Below are 21,885 nucleotides of genomic sequence, written 5' to 3' on the forward strand. Positions count from 1 at the left end.
TCTATATTTTTGTACATTAGGCGGTCTATTGACTTAAATATGCATATATATTAATATTGTTATATTTTTATCGATTTGTTAATACAATATATCAACCTATCTACTGTTTATCATGATTTAAAAACATTTTTCTTCTTTCTTTTTTGTTTCTTCACTTTATTCTGAGTGTTTGTATCGGAGGTTTTGCTACTGGAATTTAAATTTATTGATATCTTGCCATTAAATTCCTCTTCAGGTACATCGTTATTTTTAGATACATCTCCGTCAAGTTTATCTTCTAGTTCCTGTTTTTTTGCCCTCTCTATCTGCTGTTTGAGTAAGATATGTTTTATTTCTTGTTCTGTCTTTTGACCATTTTCTAATGCTCTTATTTTTTCATTATGCTCAATAGCATTTTGAGATCGATCGATATAACTTATTAAACTTTGCCCCATATCAATATTATTCCCAACCAATTCTCCGTCATTAACGCTTGCTTTATCAACATGTATCTGTATTTTGCCTGTCTTTTCTAAGTGCTGTATAAATTTCGTAAGAGAAGTAAATGTAGTAGAGTTCATGTGTATATGATCTTTATCTTGAATGAATTCATTATAAAATTTGTTTGCTTCGATTTTCTTTTCACCATGAGAAGTTCTTAGCAACCGAAGAAAATCCTTTTCGAATAATTGTGTATACTCTTGAATATCAGTCTCATTCACGTTGGATATCATCTTCAAATGATGAGGTGACCGGATGTGTGATTTAAACCCATTTTCATCCCTACATTGCTTTTTACATACTTGGCAATAATATCGAAGCTTTTGAAGACCTCTAGCTTTTAATTGTTTGCTGATATACTTGGCTGTTCCAAACTCTGCCTTACCCATACTTCAGTCAAATTTTCTTTTAATTATTCCTCTTTTCTTAATTTTAATGTTCACTAACTTTAATTCCTGTAATGAAAAACTGATAAGCTAGCTCATCGCAGTTTTTATTTCGTGGGTTAGCGTTTTTTAATCCTAACCGTCAAAAAATAGTAAGTAAAGTTAGATAATAAATAATACCTTGATACATAAATCCTATCTATAACTTCAATATTTACTACTTTTATTCAAAAATTAATGTTTAAAACACTCTCTTTTAATATCTCAAAGAATATAATCAGAAATAATAATAAATTTCTTTTTCAACGTGTAAATATACAATGCTATAATCAAAGTTCCTACAATAGATTTAACAATAGGCATCAATTTTCTATTACAAATTATATCAATGATCCAAAGAAGCGTAATAGATTAGCACTTATTATTGGTGCCACAGGTATATTTTATATTTTAAATCAAGAAAAAGCACCTGTAACAGGAAGAAGAAGATTCATTTGGATTTCATCGTGGCTTGAAATGAAAATTTCAAATTATACGTATAAGTCTATGCTAAATGAAACAAGAGGAACGATGCTTCCACAGAATCATCCTACTACTAAAAAGGTTGAGAAGATATTTCATAAAATCGTAGAAGCATCCTATAAGGAAGAAACAGTAGATCGATCTCAGCTAGATGGTATTGATTGGAAAATCCACGTTATAAACGATTCAAGAGCTCCTCCTAATGCATTCGTTCTACCAGGGGGTAAAGTATTTATATTTAGTGAGATGTTGAGGATCTGTGGAAATGATGATGGCATAGCTACCGTTTTGTCACATGAATTTGCTCATCAGTTAGCAAGACATACTTCAGAAAATTTGTCCAAAGCACCAATATATACATTGCTAGGCGTATTATTATATTCAATAACAGGTACTGGGTCTTTTAATAATATACTAATGGATGGCTTGCTACGAATGCCTGCTTCCAGACAAATGGAGACTGAAGCTGATTATATAGGACTAATGATTATGGCAAGAGCCTGCTTTCATCCTGAAGAGGCCGTTAGACTTTGGCAAAGGATGACTCAGTATGAAAGAAGAAGTGGATTAGGAATGCGTAATGTAGAATTTTTAAGTACTCATCCTACAAGTGAGAAAAGAATCGTTAATATGCAGAACTGGATGTCACAGGCAAGATCATTATACGAACAATCGGATTGTAATGTTCCAAACTCATTTTATCAGGGATTCAGAGACTCATTTACCGGAGGGATCATTGAACCTGCATATTTGGCTTGGAACTGAACGATTCCTTTTAATATTGGCATTTATAGTCTATGATACATCTTCTTGGCATTAGTATCGTTGTCTCCATAAAATGGAAATTAGCCTCAACTCTTGTAATTAGAATCACACAGCAAAATTGTATAACTGAACCGTACCAATATTCAATAGAATTACAAAATTTAGAGCTATTTTTTTAGGTTGTATTTTTTTATGTAGAATATCTTAGACGCTGTTAATGTGCTCGGAGACTTCAGCTAACGGAATAGAAAATAAGGTTATATATAATATATAATATTAAAATAATTCATTAAAGTTGTAGAGATACATATCGAACTATAAGTTCTGTGAATATTAACTAGCAGAAAACCCCAAAGGAATCGTGACTTAGCTAGGAATCAGCAATGTGGAAATGTGTTAGAGGACTCAGAACAACAGTTTCAGTGCAAAACAAGGCTGCATCTAGTATTAAGAAATCACAAAACATTAATGAAATACCTAAACTCAAAGGACCTAAAACTATATATAACCCCAGAACTTCAGCATCGAACTATAAAGGTTACTTAAAAAAAAGAAACACCCCAGGTCTATATTTTGATCCAGCTCCCTCATCATCAACAGGATCTATTAATAGTGAAACAATCCCATTAGCGTTCCTGCCTCCCAATGACCCAAGAAGAAAATTCGCTGAGCAAATCAGACAAAACGATCGTTTAAATGTCTCAGATGCTCCATCAGTTTTACTAAGTAAGAGCTCTTCTCGCCCTGAGGGGAAAACATACCATTTAATGCCTGAACAAATCGAAGAAATCAAGAAGTTAAGGGCGTCAGATCCTGAAAAGTATACCAGAAAAGTTTTGGCTAAACAATTTGATGTTTCACCATTGTTTATTTCATTAGTTTCGAGTGCTTCAAAGGAAAGACTGACTGAAATGGATCGTAGATTGAAGCTAATAAAGAATCGTTTCCATCCAAAGAGAGCAATTGCAAGAGACGATAGGAAGAAAAGAAAAGAATTGTGGTATAGAGCTTAAAAATTATTTACAATCATCAATTCGTAAGCTATTGTTGTATTAGATTACGTACATTAAATTCTTAAGAACAATTTTCATGTATATAAAAATCTTCGGATATGGTTCTTAGGTGTTCAAGATATTTATATAATTAACAACAACTATAGTACTACTAGTCACGACAGTCTTTGTAAATAAGTATATAAATACGTTTATACCAAATTAAATTAATTAATTCATATAAAATTATATCAAGTACAATCTGAGAAGCTCAATTGAAAAAAACAATATTATTTTTTTGTGTTGTCATAAAACGTGGCTTATTCTACAGATAAAGAACCAGCACATTATGAATAGTTATTTTTTTTCTATCTAAGTAGAATTAACATGCCATACAATGCACTCTTCGTCATCGCTTTTAGAGATTTTTCTATCTTGCAGATTTTACACCCAGGGACCGAATAATGAATCTTTTTGCACCTATGAAACGTAAGAAAATTATTATAAAATCTTATCTAGCGTATAACATTTTCTAAAAAAAAATCAATCCTAATTTTCAAAATGCTTAATATAGCTACGTAATACAAGTTTACTATTAGCAAAAGTTCTATAAAGAAAGATGGCGCCTTATGATTACGACGATGATGATTTAGAAGATTTTCACGATGATATTCCAGATTTCCAAGATGAGCAAGAATTTGATGATTATTTAAATGATGAAGAATATGATTTAATGAGTCAACAATTCCCACAAGCAAAGAAGGCATTACAAGATTACCAAGGTTGGAATAATCTAGCTGTTAAATTAGCTATTTTTGATTCAGACTTTGATCTAGATCAAGCTTTGATTAATTTGAAAAGAACGTACAAAAAAAAAAAGACTCCAGCACCAAAACCAATTATCGCCACACCTCAAGCTGTAAATTCTTTATCTGCTGATACAAAAAAACTAAGTATAACCGGCAATGATGAAGTATGGTTTGAAGATGAAGATGATAAAATCGATAAAAAGGATGAGCCAGTATTAAAAACATATAAAAGAACAACTGTTCCAACTAAACCAAGAAATATGATTGATATTAAAAAGTATATTGAAAATACAAAGCCTCACTGTAGTTTTGTTGTTTTAGGCCATGTTGATGCTGGGAAGTCTACTTTAATGGGTAGACTATTGTACGATATTGGTGCTGTGGATAATCAATTAATTCGTAAATTAAAAAAAGAAAGTGAAAGTATTGGTAAAGGTTCTTTTCATTTAGCTTGGGTTATGGATCAAACAAAAGAAGAAAGAGAGCGTGGTGTCACTGTTTCTATTTGTACAAGTGATTTCGAAACTGATAAGGTTAAGTTCACTATTGTTGATGCACCAGGCCACAGAGATTTTGTTCCAAATGCGATCCAAGGTATTTCACAAGCGGATGTTGGTGTATTGTCAATCGATTGTGGTACCGATGCATTTGAATCAGGTTTCAACTTAGATGGACAGACAAAAGAGCATGCATTGCTGGCAAGAAGTATGGGTGTACATTATCTAATTATAGTTATGAACAAAATGGATAGTGTGAACTGGTCAGAAGAAAGATTTCAGAAGGTGAAGGCAGATCTATCAGTTTTCTTCGATGAAATTGGCTTTAAAGAGAATCAGATTGAGTGGGTACCTGTTAGTGGGCTATCAGGTGCCGGTGTTTATAAAATACCTTATCCAGAAGCTCAAAACTGGTACCAAGGCCCAAACTTAGTTCAGCGCTTGGAAGAATTAGCTGAGAAAGTTTATAAAGTCTCTAGTTCTGAGGTGTTAGATACTCCATTCTTATTTGCTATTACAGATGTTACCACATCTAAAAAGGCAGGCGAAGCTATCATTACAGGACGAGTGGAAGCTGGCTCTATTCAACCAGGTGAAACTATAACCATTTACCCATCGGAACAAAGTGTGTTAGTTGATAAAATTACGAGTGGAAATGAAGATAAAACTGTTCCTATTGCCATAAAAAACGACTTTGTTACATTAAAACTGCGCCATGCATTTCCAGAAGATATTCAAGCGGGTGATTTAGGAGCATACGTTACAATAGAAATTCCACCATCTCAGAATTTAAAGTTGCATATGCTAACTTTTAAATTAGGTAGGCCTATCTTACCGGGCACTCCAGTTATGTTATTTAAAGGCGTACGCGAACAACCTGCAAGAATTAATAAATTGGTATCTTTAGTCGATAAACACGATGTGGAAAAAATTATTAAGAAAAAGGTTAGACATTTGAGTTCAGGCCAAGCAGCCATTGTTGAAGTTGAATTAGTTGAGAAAAAACGATGGATACCAATATTAACATTTCAACAAAATAAGCATCTTGGTAGAGTTATTTTGCGTAAAGATGGTAAGACGATTGCAGCAGGTATCATCCTGGATTCTTCGATTTAAAACTCATTCAATTGATTTGCCGGACTTCTAGAATATTTGGCATTTTAACATGATACTTATCGCTATTAGTGTGATAAGGTATATGCATTCATGTAAATTTTCCAAAAAAAAAAATAAACACTAAATTAATGATTAATATGTAGTATGCTGATATGTTTTTATTTATAGTATAGATATCTATTTAGCCTATATAATCTAGGAACAAGATTAGAATACCCAAAATTATGGCTATGTATGTGGTCATTTTAGCAGTCCTACTTGCTGATTTTCTGGCTTTTGCCAACTGTTTGTTACCTTCCCTAATATTGATCTCAACGTCGTCTTGGTTATCCAAAATTTTGTTAATATTCTGTGATTGTGTCTGTAAATGTGTTGCTAATTCATGTTGGATTGATACAATATCAGTAATCGTCTTGTTAATATTCTCCACTTTTTTAAGTTGATCATTTTTATGATTTATTAATTCCTCATGTTCTGTTTCTAAAAGTTGTACTTGCTCTTGAGTTAATCTTGAAATTGTTTCTTCAAAATGTTTTATTTCTTCGTGTGGATCATCCTCATTCAAAGGTTTTGACAAAGAAATACTAACTTCAGGATGTAGATCCACTGGAGAAGATGAATTAACGCTAAAATCAGTTGCTTCAAATTTCTTTTGAAAAGCCAATCTCTCCTCTTGCATTGAAGAAAATTGTGATGATACAAGGCCAATCCACAAATTTAATGACTGTAACACACCCAGTCTAAATTCATTATGCGTATCATTATTTAATTTTTTTTTATTCCCTTTCGATGATGATAATAAAATATTGCTTAATTTGTTTTTAGAAGCTTCCACTTGTTTATCTATAAGTGATTGTCTTTCAGTTTCATATTTCTCCAGCATTCTAAATTTTTGCATATACTGTTGAAACTGAAGTCTAATTTCTGTGTCCATGTCATCCTTTTCTTCTTCAGTTAAATCAGAGTCATCAAGATACCGTGGTTCAATTGATATTAGAATCTTTCGTAAATCAATGATTGTTTTAAATAATTCCTTACATTCAAACATAAAAGAATCATTAAGTGATTCATGAATAAGTGTCTGCGTTTGAGATGCTGATTTTATATCATCTGGAGTAAGTGTAGGTGTACGTCTATTTTCCTCAATAATACTAACATACTTCCTAAAAACATTTGTTATGTCACTCATTATTAATGAATTATTATTATTATTATTATTATTATTATTATTATTGATGATAACTAGAGGTGATAAGTAATTGACGTTAAGCTTTTCTAGAACTGATAGATAATATAATAAGGTTACTATTATTTTGTCAACTTCACTGAGTATTTTTAAACTTTTAATAAATGGTTAACCGCAATTTTCCGAATTTGAATCTACAAATTCTAGAATATAAAAGTACGAAACACTATTTGGAAAAGTATACACCATAAAATTGACAACTAGGCCTTTACCAAAGTATTCAAACAAGATTTTTACTGTTGGATTTTTTTAACCAACTCTTTTTTTAAAAATAGAGAATTTTAACATGTAGTATTTTTCAAAACATTCTAAACTCAAAATGAAAAGCAGCACTTACAAAGATGTCGAATTATGGTATTAGCTTTATTGTGTAACATTTTTGCATTTGGATTTAGCTGAAATCTATGAGAAATATTCATGAACCAATATCTAATTATCTATGTATCTTTTTTTTTCAGAATTTTATAGGCCATTTAAAGGTTAATATAATTTCTAAAAAAGTTGGAGGAAAGTATCCTTTCTTTTTATATGTAAAATTTAAAAATTTAACATCTTTTTTTATTAATTTTACACGAGTATAGAATATTATCAATTTGTTTTCTAGCTGCAGGTATTAAAATGATCTAAAGTAAGATATATTTTAGTTAAAATAATATGTGCCATTTACTATTTTCTTGAGACGCGTCGCACTGTTTTTTAGAAAGTCATATAAAAAAGCAAATATAAAACAACGAGTAATGATACCTACGAAGCGTTTATAACTACTTAGCTGTACATTCGATAAACAACCCAGCTAGATATTTTTTATATCAATTATGGAACCAAATAGTTTAGAGCATATATTAAGGGAAAAAACGGCTGAACTCCAGGCGCTAAAGCAAATTACTAGCTTAACAGATAATTTGAAAGTTGAATTAGAACAAATGGCTATTCAAACGTCAAAAATTCGAGATAATTCAGCCTCTGTGAGTGAAGTTACAGATCATTGGAACTCAATTTTAAGATCTATTTCTCAAGCTTCTTTAAAGATATTGCAATATACACAAAGTGATTATGAAGTTGGATCATGGAAAAACGAGAATAATGCTACTGAAAAAGACGAAGATAAAGACAATGCTGTTCCACTACCTGAAACTCTTGTTAGAATTCGTACTGATGATGACGATAAATGAAAATATAATTTTATTTATGAGTTTAAGGTTAAAATAGAATGCCATCAGTTTTCCATACAGATATATCAGTTATCTCATATTTATTCGTTAGAGTTTTGCGGGAAAGAATTCAATACCTCCATAATTGAACAATGCTATATACAAATACTTACTATACAGCTTCTGGGTGAGCTTTTATATATTCTCTGTTTTTTACTAAACGCAAGAGGTTTCTTAATAACATTGCAATCGTTACCTTACCCGTGCTTGGAACATAAAATGAAGCCTTCTCCTTTACTTCATCACTGAAGTTTTTATTAGATGAAAAGTTAATACATACAGCACCATCTTTAATGTATTGAGTCGGGAACTTGTAAGAGTCGCCTGGTACACCTGTAATTATGACATCTGCATCCTTACAGCATTCCTTTAATAATTCATCCGAAAACTTACCTAAATCTTCGACATGATGCTTTTTATATTTTAATTTTTCACCACGAGTGAATTTCTGGATATTATCAATATCTATTGAAAAAACAGTTGCGCCATCATTTGCAAGTAACGCAGCTAAAGGTCTTCCTACAATTTCGGATCTATTAATTATCACACATTTTTTACCATACATTCTATTACCCATAGGCAATAATGTATTATATAGCTTTAAGTATTCCATAACTTTAACCACTGCCAAAGGTGTACATGGCAAAATGGATTTCAACTTTTTGTCTTTTTCATCATCTAAATATCTAATATTATGATATAAATTCTGATAATAAACATGGTTTAAGCCCTCAACATCTTTGTCTCTTGATACAACTTGTTGCAAATATTGATCTTGGGCATTACCAAACACTGGGAAGTAAACCATTATCCCATCAACTTTATCATCGTTATTTGCTTCAATGATTGCTTCTTCTAAAAAGTCTTTATCGTCGATTCTTCTTAATTCATATTTGAACCCCATAGATTCCGAAGTTTTTTTAGTCCAATTTGCATACATTTCAGCAGCTGGGTCATTATTTGCCAAAAATCCAACTAGCACTGGCCCATCTGGTCTAATTGATTTTAACTCTTGAACTTCCCTTTCGATATCTTCGATATATGGTTTTGAAATCTTTGATGCGAGAATGGTTAAACCAGGCTTAGCTTGTGGATTTGGTGCAGACATTATAGTATTTGATATTAGGTTGAATTTTTTCGTTACAGTTTTACACAATGTATTTTGTGATCTTTGTTTGATTTAATCTGTTCTGCGAATTTAAATCCTTAAAAAAAAATGCACGTTCTTTTATATATTATTTGCAATAAATTTATTTGCTCAACCTGATAAGTATCGGTAAATTAAGTTGATATATAACTCAAGTGTTTTATTATTAGCTATACATATTACTCTACTCTAGCTATCATATCTTTTCAGGGTATCGAGTGGAGTTAAATTTCAACTATAAGTCCCAAGAATCTTGCGACTCTAACACTACTTAATAAGTAATTTATTTTTTTTTTTCAAGGCTAATTTAGAAAAATTAATTTCTTGCAAAATTAAGCGTATCGCAAAATAACTCCGAGTTTGAAGAAGTCAGACAGTGAGGCAGAGTCATTCGAGAATTAATTGAGAATTATTTGAGGATCAAAAGGGTTAGTTTATCGCCTATTTTGTGGGGAAGAGGTCGAAGTTTTGAAATTAGGTGTTCTTAGGATAGAAACTTGAAATAATATCTAATTAACACAGAAAATTGAGCCTCATATTAGACTGAGTTTCGGACAGACTTTCAATGAAACTTAATACATTGTAAAGAGCAGGTAGTAACAATTAGGTAAAAATAATAATAGGTTCCGAATTAGTTATTACTCAACTTAACTGGATTATTACTGAAATTGGCTAGTCATTACGTTATTATTTTTACCGCCAACAAGTTAAAGTTAATCAAACTCACTTAACCGATGAGCATTCATGCATAATCCCGGTTTCGATTTCGGAGTGAGTCTCATTTGAAAATTATTTTAGGAAAAAATAATAACTACTATTTATTAGAGATAATAAAGTCTGTAGAAGTCCCGTTTAAGTTTAAAACATATCATTTAATATTTTTTATAATCTAGAACATTATTTCGTTCAATTCAGGACTTATTATTTTTCGGTAAATATCTATACAATAGTAGATTTTTATTTTTATCGCTTAATTTTTTTTTCCCATAGAGTTCAACATTCCCGCAGTGGTCTATATTCAAAGTGATTAAATCAATTTATTCCATCCAAGTAAAGGATGTATTATTGACGGTATATCCGTATAGAAGTGGTAACCCTTTACTTTATAGAACTACAAGACCGATTACATTAATCCATAACTCTAAGAAACGTGCGAAAAAGCAGAATCAATTTCAAGAGTTAAAGAAAAGCAACAAGCCTAATAGTATTGTTCCAAATTTAAAAAACTTATCGAAAAACAAACCTCCAAAAAAGGCTAAATTTAAAATCCCAGATAACTTAAGGAATAGATTAGAAGCTAATATTCAAACGAGTTTACAACGGGAAAAAAAGCAGCAAAGACTGAAAAATAGAACTACTTCAAGTTTAGTATCAATGTACACATTTCAACCAATTACGCATCCTACAAGTGACACTAAGCATCCATTGCTATTGTTGCAGTCTATTGGTGGTGAAAGATATTTATTTGGTAAAATACCTGAGGGTGCACAAAGAACATTGACTGAGAATAAAATTAAAATCTCTAAAGTAGAACACATCTTCTTAACAGGTAAATTGGATTGGAGTAGTATTGGAGGTTTACCCGGTATGATACTAACCATTGCTGATCAAGGGAAGGATAAATTAAAGTTGCATTACACTAATACAATCTTGGATTATATTATTGCTACTTGGAGATATTTTGTATTAAGATTTGGGATTCAATTAAGTACTTCCATTATGAAAGATCAAGAAGTATTTAAAGATGATATATTGAAAGTAAAAGCCTTCCAGGTCTTAAAACCATCAACAGAATCTAGCATTTCAGAAGCATACCTTCAAAATGATTATTGCCCATTTAAACGCCAAGAAGCTAAACATCTTAAAGAAATTGTATCTAAGATGTTTCCAAAAGATATACCTTCCGATGATTATGATTCGTCAAATGATCCAACAATAAATGTTGAATTACCAAAAGATTTTAAGATTCCAAATATAACTACTTGTTATGAAATTCAATTTAATAACATTAGAGGTAAATTCAAGAATGAGGAAGCCATGAAATTAGGTGTGCCAAGAGGTCCATTATTTGCAAAATTGGCCAATGGTGAAGATGTCACATTAGAAAATGGTATAGTTGTTAAATCAGAACAAGTGTTAGAAAAGTCAAGATCTTTCCCCAATGTTTTAATTTTGGATATCCCAGATGATTCATTTATAGAATTATTCCAAGAAAAGTTTAAATACTATGATGCGTCAAATTTGGGAGTTGTTTATTATTTCATAGGTGAAAATGTATCAATTTCTGAAGAGCTTATCAAGTTTATGGAAATGTTTGGACCTGAAGTAGAATCCTTTGTTTCACATGAAAATATTTCTCCCAACTTAATATCATTTAAAGGTGCTGCTGGTGCCACATTAAAATTAAAATCTTATCAACCGGATTGTTTTAATATCCCAAATACAGAAAAATTATTGTCAAAGGAATTTTTCGATTGCTTCCAAAAAGACGTTCCTAATGGGTGCTCATTAATTCAAAGATCAGAAGATGATTTAGTTTCAAATATACCGTCAAATAAAGTGCATGTGTTTTCTGTAGGTAATGATATGATAGTAAGTCCCAAAGATGACCCCATTGGAAAATCTATTGCTCTAAAAGAACAAAATTTTAATAATATCCCTCAATTGAATCAGATATTTGATAAAGAAGTACAATCGATGAGATATCCTAATATCTCTTATGAATCGATGATTAAAAATCAACAATTGCTTCACAATTTTAATTCAACTCCAGAAAAACAAAAAAATGTGGAAGTTATCACCTTGGGGACTGGTAGTGCATTACCTTCAAAATATAGAAATGTAGCATCAACTTTAATAAAAGTTCCATTTTTTCGTGAAGATGGCAACATTGATTCAAGAATTATTTTCTTTGATGCTGGTGAAAATACTTTTGGCACACTAACTAGAATGTTCTCATCTAGAGACTTAGCCACAATAATGAAAGATACGAAATTAATCTACTTGAGTCATCTTCATGCAGATCATCACTTAGGTATAATTAGTTTATTAACTGAATGGTATAAGCATAACAAGGATGATATTAATTCACAATTATATATTGTTGCGCCTTGGTTATATTTTAATTTTTTGAAAGAATGTATTCCTATAGAAGAACAAGATATTTTTGCTAAAATTAGATTTATTAATGCGGAGCATTTACTTGATAATTCTTCAATTCGTATGCAATATAAACAATTATCATTAGAGACATTATTAAATTTTAAATCAGGAATAATTAAGAAACTAAAGCCTGAAATAGATATTTTAACTGGTAAGAAAAACGTAGAACTAATTGAAAAAATGTGCTTTGATTTGAATTTAAAATCTTTCCAAACTTGTAGAGCCAAACATTGTTTATGGGCATATTCTAATAGCGTTACATTCAATTTATCTCATGATTCAAATAAACAATTTAAAATATCATTTTCAGGTGATACTCGTCCTAATCTTGAAACGTTTGCTAAAGGCATTGGTTATGAATCCGATTTGTTAATTCATGAGGCTACTTTAGAAAATGAATTGATTGAAGATGCTATTCAAAAAAAGCATTGCACTATAAATGAGGCAATAACAGTATCAAATACAATGAAAGCTAAGAAATTAATCTTAACCCATATCTCTCAAAGATATCCAAAAATCCCACAAAACAAAGATTGTATTGATATCTTGGCAAATGAGCATTGTTTTGCATTTGACGGAATGATTATTAATTATGAAAATCTTGGAGAACAAGAAAAATATGTCAAAAGATTGAGAACCATATTTTTTGAAAATGATCAAGATGATTAAGGAGTTAAATAGCCTTGCATGATCTTGCATAATGAAAAATATTGTATTGTATAACGAAACATTTTGTAAATAATAATAAAATTATAGTAAATTAATTACATACCATAATAAAAACAAAAAAAAAAAAAAAAAAGAAAAAAGAAAAAGAAAAAGAAAAACGATGAAAAAAAAAAAAAGAAGGATATATTAAGACGAAGAAAAATGTTTTTCATTAAATCTTTCTAATAGAGTTACGTATTGATTTTGTACATCAGTTTTCGACACCATGTTTAACGTCAGAAATTCTCTTTGTATCTAGCTCATGAATCTGTTGTTTTATAATTTTGCCAACTTGATACCATTTTTGTCTTATATTTTCTGACCTCTTCATTAAAATTTTACTTTGATTTGATAAAAAAGATATTCTTTCTTGGTTAACTGCTTGTGAAGCAGAGCTGCTATTCAAACGAGCTAAATCTTCATTATTTTCTTTCACGGCATATTCAGCTGTAGTTAAAAAATCGCCAATTTTTTCTCTTTGATTTAAAATAGCCCTTGTACTTGCAAAATATCGTGAATAATCATCAATTAAGTTTTCAAAATATAAATGAATTGTATTTGGATTATTAATGAGTTGATTTTTATAATCCAAATGTAGTTGTGCAAAATCTTCCAACATTCTTTGAGAATCTTGAAACGATATTACAGAAGCTAAATCATTAATTGAAACGGCAAAATCTTCCAAATAAGTTACAAATTCCAATTGATTTGAATTTATAAGTTTTAAAGCTCTTGATAATTTTTCAAACTGATCTTCTAAGATGGCGATTCTTTCCATTTGTTTTGTAAAGAAATGATCTGGTTCAATATACTTTGGATGTAAAGAAAATGAAACACCCATAAAAGTATTATTACCATCATCAATACCACCATTTTGTAATACTTGAATAGCATCATCATGGCCTAATAATTGTATGATACTAATATGAATATTTGATAAATCATTGTCATCATGATAGGATTTGGAGCCGGTGAAATTCTGTCTCTTTATAGATTCTTTGGCAAAATTGTCACTCATTAGAAATAATAGAAAATCTTGATCTTGATTTAATACTGGATTTGAAGCGATATCATCCAACATTTTTTGTAATTGAATCATTCTATTTTCAATAAATGACTTTCTATATCTGCCAACAGCTTGTTTATTTGGAGGAGGAGGAATAATAATACCCCAATGATTATTTTGTAATTGTCTATATAACCATCTAAAATCAGTATATCTTCTACGAACTTCATAATGAGATAAATTCGAAGTGGAAGATATTATATATTCTACATGCGAATTTACAAATCCATTAACTTTTATTGGATTTTTAATTTCTATGGTGAAATTAATTAAAGGAAATTCAACATTTGTAGTAGTAGTGGTATTGTAAGCTTGATTTTCAATTGAATTTTCGGATATGATATTTTCATTTGTTGTGGCGTTTTCAGGTGATGTGGTATTTTCTTGTGATGTTATATCTTCTTGTGATGTTGTAGTTTTTTGCAATAAATTATTAGTTAATGGGTCTATAATTTGTTCTGAATTTAAATTATTAATTCTTTTCTTTTTATTTGTTAACTTGGTGGAATTGAATAATAAATGTTTTGTTGTATCTGATTTCAAATCATTTGAAGATTTATGTAATGGTATTGAATTAATATAATGATCATCGAGTATTGAATTTTGTACACCTGGGAATAATGATTCATTGGTATGAGGAGTAAATGAATCATCATCGGTGAGAAGGCTTTCTTGAGGAATTAATAATTCTTTTATATCTGAAGGGGTACTTTGATTTATTTGTTCATCATATAATGATAACGAGGGAATATTTGGTAGATCATTTGAAGAAGATGTTGGAGTATTATCAGGGGAGCCCCATACGTTTACTTCTAAATTATCATCCATATCTTGTTAATGGGGAGAGGGAGGTGATTGATGATATATTGTATTATTTATCTTATAGCATGTGTAGTTTATAAAAAGTACTTTAAATTTCGGAACGGGAAAATATTTATATTTTTTTATAAATAAGAAAACCAAAGTATATTTCAAAATATTATAAGTGCTATGTTTTCTATATATATATATATATATATATATATATACATGGTTAAAGCAAAATGAAAAGTGTTACGAAAAACATCAAGAATAAGACGAACAAAGATGCAGCCAGATTTTCACTTTGGAATTTCTGGATAGCAGCATTAATGTTAAAACTTTTATTAATACCGGATTATTTCAGTACGGATTTTGATGTTCATAGAAATTGGTTAGCTATTACCAATAAATTACCTCTAAGAGAATGGTATTATGAAAATACAAGTCAATGGACATTAGATTACCCACCATTTTTTGCATATTTCGAATGGTTTTTATCCCAATTTGTACCTAAATTTGTTAAGGAAGATGGATGTTTGGATATTTTACCAGAGGGAGAATTTGGTTGGAGTACAATTGTTTTCCAACGATTGACAGTGATAATTAGTGAAATTTTATTATTTGTCGTATTGCAAGTGTTTATTAATAATAGTGGTTCTAATGAAAAAACACAAAGTTTTGTTGTTGCATCGAGTATAATTCTTTCACCAGGGTTTTTAATGATTGATCATATCCATTTCCAATATAATGGGTTTTTATTTGGGATTTTGATAGCGTCTATTGTTGCAGCCAAAAATAAACGGTATTTGTTGTGTGGATTGTTTTATAGTATTGCATTATGTTTTAAACATATTTTCTTATATTTGGCACCATGTTATTTTGTATTTTTATTAAGAGCTTATGTTTTAAATTTCCAAGATTTCAAATTCAAGAGTTATAAAGATTTAATCCTTGTTGTTCAATGGGGAAACCTTATGAAATTGGGGGGTATTGTGGTTTGTGTTATGGGAGTTTGTTTTGGACCATTTTGGAGAGATATGAATCAATTATTAAGTAGATTATTCCCATTTTCTAGAGGACTTACTCATGCGTATTGGGCTCCTAATTTCTGGGCAATTTATTCATTTGTAGATAAGATGTTGAGTATTTTATTTGTTCGTGTTCCGTTTAATAAATTTATAAATTTGGATAAGATTGAAGAAAGAAAAAGATGGAATAATGGTAGTAGAGGATTAGTAGAGGATGTTTTTTTCGTCATCTTACCTCAAATCCAACCTAATTTGACATTTGTCTTGACATTATTCTATCAAGTCTTGGCAGTGGTTCCAGTACTTTTCGATCCATCTTTTAAACGGTTTATTGGATCATTGACTTTATGTGGGTTTGCATCATTTTTATTTGGATGGCATGTTCATGAAAAGGCGATATTATTGGTTATTATCCCGTTTTCCTTTCTTGTGGTATGTGATCGTCGATTATTATCATCTTTCATGCTTGTGGGGTCTGCAGGGTATGTTTCTTTATTCCCGTTACTTTTCAAGGGACAAGATTTCTTATTGAAATGTTTATATTTGATTGTTTGGTGTATTATTTATTTTTTCGCATTCCGTAAGACTATTAAATTATCATCTAGTGTGCAACGAAGAGTATTTTTTTTGGATCGATTGACAATAATTTATATTTTTTCGTTGTTTTTGATGGTAATTCTAATAGAAATGATTGATTTGTTCAAGAATCGGTTTGTAGTATTACAAAAGTTTGAATTTCTTGGATTGATGGTTTATAGTGTGTATTGTTCTTTGGGGATTATCAGTTCATGGATTGGGTTGTCATGGTTGTATAATTTCGATGAACCATTGTGGATGCCCAAAGGTGGTGTATAAGTGGGGTGAATTATACTGATGATGATGATGGTGGTGGGGAAACGGAGCGAGAGACTGTGCTAGTGAGTTTATTTATTACGTCAAGACTAATATATAATTGAAAGATTTGCAAGTGATGCGCAAACGTTTATAAATCACCACCGGGCGAATAGCCGCCGAGCATCCGTGTGGCAAATGCAGTCTAATAAGATATTTATTAAGCGGGTGGGTATAAAAGGTATAATATGTAAAGTATATAAAGGGTATAGAAAGGGTATAGCGCAGCACGCAGCACAGGGTGAATTATGCATTACGATCGACCAATCGTTTCAAAGCCAATCTTGCATCGTCTTGTTCTGGAACGACCGAATTAAGACTTTCTTTCAAAGGAGAAAAGGATTCCAAGTTCAATGAGGACGGGATGAATTTCGTAGAAGGTAACGAACCATTCATTGTTTGTTGGATCAAAGGAGTGCATTCCAAGAGAGCAGGTAATTTCAAACTGGATTTCGGAGTGGTAGGTTCTTCTAGTTTAGGTGTCGTGTTGTTGTTTGTACAAGGGGGCAAGATTGCTATTGTGTTTGTGAGAGTTATTGCATTGGCGTTTGCATCTTGTTTCGGCGATAAAGAGATTGGGTTGAATAGGCCCGACGTGCTTAATTTACGATATATCGGCGAATGTTGGTGTTGCTTGGGAGTCTTGACGATTGAGTTTTTACGCAGAGGAGAAAAGAGTTTTGTAGGGGAAGCCAACGAAATCCAAGAAGGAGGAGTGGATAATGCCAAAGAAGAGATGTGGTGAGATTGTTGGGATGAATTTGTGGCAGTGCCATTCGAGGTGGTGGCAGAGGTGGAGGACGACGACGAGGCGTGAGGGGCTGTTGAGGAGGCATGATGGGCGGCAGAACGGGGAGAGGCCAGGGCCAATTGGTGCTGGAGTAGATCATGCCAGTGGCCTGCTGCGTCGTCTGTCAGCAATAGCGGATCAGTGCCTGAGAATTTGAACACGGCAGAAAAGGGAGAGGGGAATAGCTGAGGGGCTGCCAGTGGGACGGCTGCTGAGGAGACTTGAGGGGCTGGAGTTGCAGAGGCGTTTGCGGAGGTGGAAGCGGAGGTGGAAGCGGAGGCGTTTGTAGAGGCGGTTGCACAGCCGTCCGCCTCGGGCGTCTGTGCTCCGGAAGGACAATTGGACACCGCAGCAGACTCCACAATGGCTGGAAGCGTGGGGGAGTCTCCAGGGCCCGACTGTGCAGCATCCACGGGTTCGATGGGTTTCGCAGAGTGGCGCAGTTTGCGCAGCAGAGCAGTGACCTGGTCGCGACGCACGGTGGGTGGCGGGCTGGGCGGCTGTACGCTGGGCGGCTCGCACACGGCGGCACGGATGGAGGCGTGGCCGTTGGCAACAGCCAGACGGAGGGCTGGCGTGGGTGTGCTTGAACTGCAATTGGCGTGGGGCGAAGAACGCTGGGGCGTGGGGCGTGCTGGGGTGGAGTGGCCCGGGCCGCTGTGGTCCGGCGTAGGGTGGCCCAGGCCCGTGCCCGGAGCAGAGTGGTCCGGAAGGGAGTGGCCAGGCAGGGAGTGTTCTGGCAGGGAGTGGCCCTGGACAAAGGCGTAGGCTGGGCGTGGTGGAGGCGTGGCCAGAAGCACGCCACGGAAGCGGCCCTTCTTGGTCAGCGAGCGGTGAGGCGTGCGGGGCGTGTCTGCACGGCGGGTGTGGCGCAGAGGCGACGGGGCGGCTGCAGGGACACGCATGAGCGGCTTGGTGAAGCCCAGAGTGCCCAGGCGTTGGACTTGCTGGGAGGAGTGGGCCATGGGGCTCTGGAGGGGGTCTGCGTAGGTCTTGGTGAGAGGTGGGCGGCCACGGCGGCGGTGGGAGTCGGGCATGGCAGGGGTTGCGGGGTTGCGGGTTGCGGGGTTGCGGGTTGCGGGTTGCGGGTTGCAGGGTTGCAGGGTTGCAATAGGCTAGGCAGAGTGCAGAGAGTGAAATAGGCTGGCAGTGGCGAGGAATTAAAGGGGGCGTGGCAGGCGCAGGCGGGAATGGACAGGCGCAGACGGCGAAAGGATAGGCAGGCAGGCAGGCAGGGTGGAGCAGATGCAGGCAGAGCAGATGCAGTACAGGAAGATGCAGTACAGGCAGCGCGGCTATCTCATGCACGTGTGGCAGGCCCTCTTATATCGCGCAGCGCACAGCGCAGGCGCAGCGCAGCACACTACTTGTACGCCGCAAACACCCCGAGTATATATACGCGTGCGAGCCGGCACGTGCGAATAGGGGAGGCGGCGAGCTGAGAAAAAGAAAGGTGCGGATGACGCAAATGCACGGGCAAAGCATGTGTGTTTTTGCATTCTTGTTAGTTTCCATTATGCATTGTGCATTGTGCATTGAGAAAAATCTCCAAGAAACGTTCATTAGTATAGACATAACAAACTCCAGTTTAATCAAGAGGAAATAGGGTTAAAGTAGAACAAAAGGGAGGAAATACAAAAGATGGAAGTGTGGAGTGAACAAATCGAAACGTAATAATAATAATATTTACCTTACATAGGCTCAGGTATATAGTTGTATAGTTTAATAAACAGTTGATAAACTACTGGGAGTAGCAAAGCTGTCTCATATTCTAAGAATATGTATCACGTGATTTCAAGGATTATTATGTATAGATTTGTCAAGGTCAGACACAAATCAGGTGACACGAAAAACAAACATAGAACAAGAACTAGAGAATGTGAATATAAAAAGGAACAATCTTACACGAAGAACAAATGAAGAAAGCAACGAGCGAAGAAAGCAACGAACAGGTTGAGTTTCTCAGTCTAGAGAAAAATATTAATATCTTAATTACCATACATACACAGTTAGATAAATAGAGCCTTTATACCAAGTATAATATAGTTAGAACTCCAACTTGCTGCAATAGAAGAAGGAGGAGGAACTTACAAGATACATAGATTGCAATCACAAAAATTATGACACTCGTCAAAAAAATTGCGCAAGCCCGGAATCGAACCGGGGGCCCAACGATGGCAACGTTGGATTTTACCACTAAACCACTTGCGCCGACTGGACGAGTCCGGAGTCGAACCGAAGACCTCTCCCATGCTAAGGGAGCGCGCTACCAACTACGCCACACGCCCATACATTTCTTGTTGGTTGTTGTAGACGAGATTACTTAAATGTATCGTACTCCTAAGTTGGTTTACAACACCTGGTAGCGTATTTTTATTATTGTTTTTATCCCACTGTTTCGGTTATTTTGTCACTATGTCTTCTCCTGTTGCTGTCATGCCAGTTGAAATTACGCTCACCGGTAAAGATATGAGGAACTTTAATTTTTTTGCAATCCCTCGAAGTGCAGTTTGTCGTAAAACGTGTTACGAACGATTATGAACGTATCTGTCATTTGGCTGCTAATTTATATGGTCGGGCCTTAGACTGGTTCATGACCTTCTCTGGCAACCACGATGTGTCCGAAATGGCCTTTGACACCTTCAAAGAGGCTTTTAAACAAGCCTTCCAAGGTAAGTTTGACTCCTATGATGTTATTCAGAAGCTTTCCTCGTTATTTGTGCTTACCCTAGATTCTACCCTCGCCTCTGATTGGTTTACGCTGTTTCCTGCTGATATCCGCCAAGATTTTGCTACTACTGTAACTGATACTCTTCCTCCTAATGCTGGTACTAAGTCATACTCACATGATATTATCTTAAAGGAGGGAGGACGACCACCTCGTCTAGCTCCCCGTACCGTTTAACACCGAAATTAGAGAAAGAATGCCGCCAAATTGTTGAAGATTTGTTAAAAAATCAGTTTATCAGTAAAGAGTAAATCTCCATACTCATCACCTGTACTATTAGTTAAGAAAAAAGACGGTAGTTTTAGGATGGTTGTCGATTTCAGAGAGTTAAACAAAGTTACAGTTAAGGATCCTTTCCATTACCTCGGAATAGACGATTTGTAAGTAAACTCGGCGATTGTGCTTCTTTTACCACTCTGGATCTACATTCGGGCTATCATCAGATTCCACTAGATCCGGATAGTGAAGAAATGACCGGCTTTACTACCCCTTTTTGGCCACTATTAATACAAAGTAATGCCGTTTGGCTTATGTAACGCCCCAGCTACCTTTTCTAGATACATGCAACGGTTAATAGGCAATATTCCTAATGTTTTTGTTTTGTTTACTTAGATGATATCCTAATTGCCTCGAAAGATAAGGAATCTCATCTTCAAGATATCCGCAAAGTGTTACAAATCTTGAAGAAGGAAAATTTGGTATGCAAAAAGAAGAAATGTCATTTCTTACAAGAGTCTGTAGAATTCCTAGGATTCAGATTGGGTAAAAACGGTATTATGGTACAACAAGAAAAAATTCGAGCAGTATGCCCACGCCAAACACAATTAAATCAGCTCAATCCTTTCTGTGAATGGTAAACTATTATAGGAAATTTATTCCCCAGTGCTCATTGTTGTCCAAACCTATTATTGAATTTATTTCTAAAAAATGTGATTGGTCCAAGAAACAAGATCAAGCGGTTATTACTCTCAAACAAAAGTTATGCTCAGCACCCGTACTAGTCCCATTTATTCCTGGTGACGAATACCGTCTTTCTACAGATGCTAGCACTATCGCTCTTGGTGGGGGTACTAGAACGTTTGGGACAACTTGTTGGTGTAATTGATTATTTTTCAAAAACTACTCAAGCACATTATCCGGTTGGAGAAATAGAATTGTTGTATATCATTCAAAACTTACAACACTTCAAATACAATCTAAATGGACACCCACTTCATCTTAAGAACTGATCATATATCCTTATTGGCATACAGAAATAAGAAAGAACCCTCTGCAAGAATTTCACGATGGTTAGACTTCTTAACTGAGTTTGATTTCACCTTAGAATACATTAAAGGATCACTTAATCATGTCGCAGATGCCTTAAGTAGACCTGCTACGGAAAATGAAATTACCACTAATGAAGTTAATAAAGTTGCAATAATTGAAGAAATTGAAGATTCAACTTTAGTATTTCCAATAAACAGTATAGTGAGAATCACCCCAGTTGATTGGTATGAAGATTGGATCCAAGACCCCTGGTCCGCTGCAGTTTTGGTAC

At 34.1% G+C, this 21,885-nt stretch overlaps 11 protein-coding genes and 2 non-coding genes across 13 annotated transcripts; 6 read left to right on the plus strand and 7 right to left on the minus strand.

The window, feature by feature from the left end:
• Positions 1-110: 110 nt before the first annotated feature.
• Positions 111-869, minus strand: RTS2 (Rts2p; the record flags this gene model as incomplete). Its single annotated transcript, XM_004178180.1, has 1 exon — positions 111-869. One exon carries the CDS (start codon positions 867-869, stop codon positions 111-113), a length of 759 nt encoding a protein of 252 aa, XP_004178228.1.
• Positions 870-1,103: 234 nt separating this feature from the next.
• OMA1 (metalloendopeptidase) lies at positions 1,104-2,153 on the plus strand (the record flags this gene model as incomplete). Its single annotated transcript, XM_004178181.1, has 1 exon — positions 1,104-2,153. The coding sequence occupies one exon, from the start codon at positions 1,104-1,106 to the stop codon at positions 2,151-2,153; it is 1,050 nt and encodes a 349-aa protein (XP_004178229.1).
• A 383-nt stretch (positions 2,154-2,536) lies between these two features.
• On the plus strand, positions 2,537-3,166 carry MRPL20 (mitochondrial 54S ribosomal protein mL58; the record flags this gene model as incomplete). Its single annotated transcript, XM_004178182.1, has 1 exon — positions 2,537-3,166. One exon carries the CDS (start codon positions 2,537-2,539, stop codon positions 3,164-3,166), a length of 630 nt encoding a protein of 209 aa, XP_004178230.1.
• A 598-nt stretch (positions 3,167-3,764) lies between these two features.
• Positions 3,765-5,567, plus strand: HBS1 (ribosome dissociation factor GTPase HBS1; the record flags this gene model as incomplete). The annotated part of the gene is made up of 1 exon (XM_004178183.1): positions 3,765-5,567. The coding sequence occupies one exon, from the start codon at positions 3,765-3,767 to the stop codon at positions 5,565-5,567; it is 1,803 nt and encodes a 600-aa protein (XP_004178231.1).
• Positions 5,568-5,748: 181 nt separating this feature from the next.
• Positions 5,749-6,756, minus strand: UFE1 (Ufe1p; the record flags this gene model as incomplete). Its single annotated transcript, XM_004178184.1, has 1 exon — positions 5,749-6,756. One exon carries the CDS (start codon positions 6,754-6,756, stop codon positions 5,749-5,751), a length of 1,008 nt encoding a protein of 335 aa, XP_004178232.1.
• Positions 6,757-7,628: 872 nt separating this feature from the next.
• DAD2 (Dad2p) lies at positions 7,629-7,985 on the plus strand (the record flags this gene model as incomplete). Its single annotated transcript, XM_004178185.1, has 1 exon — positions 7,629-7,985. One exon carries the CDS (start codon positions 7,629-7,631, stop codon positions 7,983-7,985), a length of 357 nt encoding a protein of 118 aa, XP_004178233.1.
• A 151-nt stretch (positions 7,986-8,136) lies between these two features.
• On the minus strand, positions 8,137-9,132 carry MTD1 (methylenetetrahydrofolate dehydrogenase (NAD(+)); the record flags this gene model as incomplete). Its single annotated transcript, XM_004178186.1, has 1 exon — positions 8,137-9,132. One exon carries the CDS (start codon positions 9,130-9,132, stop codon positions 8,137-8,139), a length of 996 nt encoding a protein of 331 aa, XP_004178234.1.
• A 1,413-nt stretch (positions 9,133-10,545) lies between these two features.
• Positions 10,546-13,002, plus strand: TRZ1 (tRNase Z; the record flags this gene model as incomplete). Its single annotated transcript, XM_004178187.1, has 1 exon — positions 10,546-13,002. The coding sequence occupies one exon, from the start codon at positions 10,546-10,548 to the stop codon at positions 13,000-13,002; it is 2,457 nt and encodes an 818-aa protein (XP_004178235.1).
• A 250-nt stretch (positions 13,003-13,252) lies between these two features.
• Positions 13,253-14,935, minus strand: VPS5 (sorting nexin 1; the record flags this gene model as incomplete). Its single annotated transcript, XM_004178188.1, has 1 exon — positions 13,253-14,935. The coding sequence occupies one exon, from the start codon at positions 14,933-14,935 to the stop codon at positions 13,253-13,255; it is 1,683 nt and encodes a 560-aa protein (XP_004178236.1).
• A 215-nt stretch (positions 14,936-15,150) lies between these two features.
• Positions 15,151-16,791, plus strand: ALG8 (dolichyl-P-Glc:Glc1Man(9)GlcNAc(2)-PP-dolichol alpha-1,3-glucosyltransferase; the record flags this gene model as incomplete). Its single annotated transcript, XM_004178189.1, has 1 exon — positions 15,151-16,791. The coding sequence occupies one exon, from the start codon at positions 15,151-15,153 to the stop codon at positions 16,789-16,791; it is 1,641 nt and encodes a 546-aa protein (XP_004178237.1).
• Positions 16,792-17,073: 282 nt separating this feature from the next.
• MSA1 (Msa1p) lies at positions 17,074-18,654 on the minus strand (the record flags this gene model as incomplete). Its single annotated transcript, XM_004178190.1, has 1 exon — positions 17,074-18,654. One exon carries the CDS (start codon positions 18,652-18,654, stop codon positions 17,074-17,076), a length of 1,581 nt encoding a protein of 526 aa, XP_004178238.1.
• Positions 18,655-19,757: 1,103 nt separating this feature from the next.
• TBLA0Atrna27G lies at positions 19,758-19,828 on the minus strand. Its single transcript has one exon. It is a non-coding gene; the product is annotated as a tRNA-Gly (tRNA).
• A 4-nt stretch (positions 19,829-19,832) lies between these two features.
• TBLA0Atrna24A lies at positions 19,833-19,905 on the minus strand. The gene has a single exon. It is a non-coding gene; the product is annotated as a tRNA-Ala (tRNA).
• Positions 19,906-21,885: the final 1,980 nt, after the last annotated feature.

This window comes from Henningerozyma blattae, chromosome 1 (genome assembly GCF_000315915.1).
Source record: "Henningerozyma blattae CBS 6284 chromosome 1, complete genome".
Classification (NCBI taxonomy): Eukaryota; Fungi; Ascomycota; class Saccharomycetes; order Saccharomycetales; family Saccharomycetaceae; genus Henningerozyma; species Henningerozyma blattae.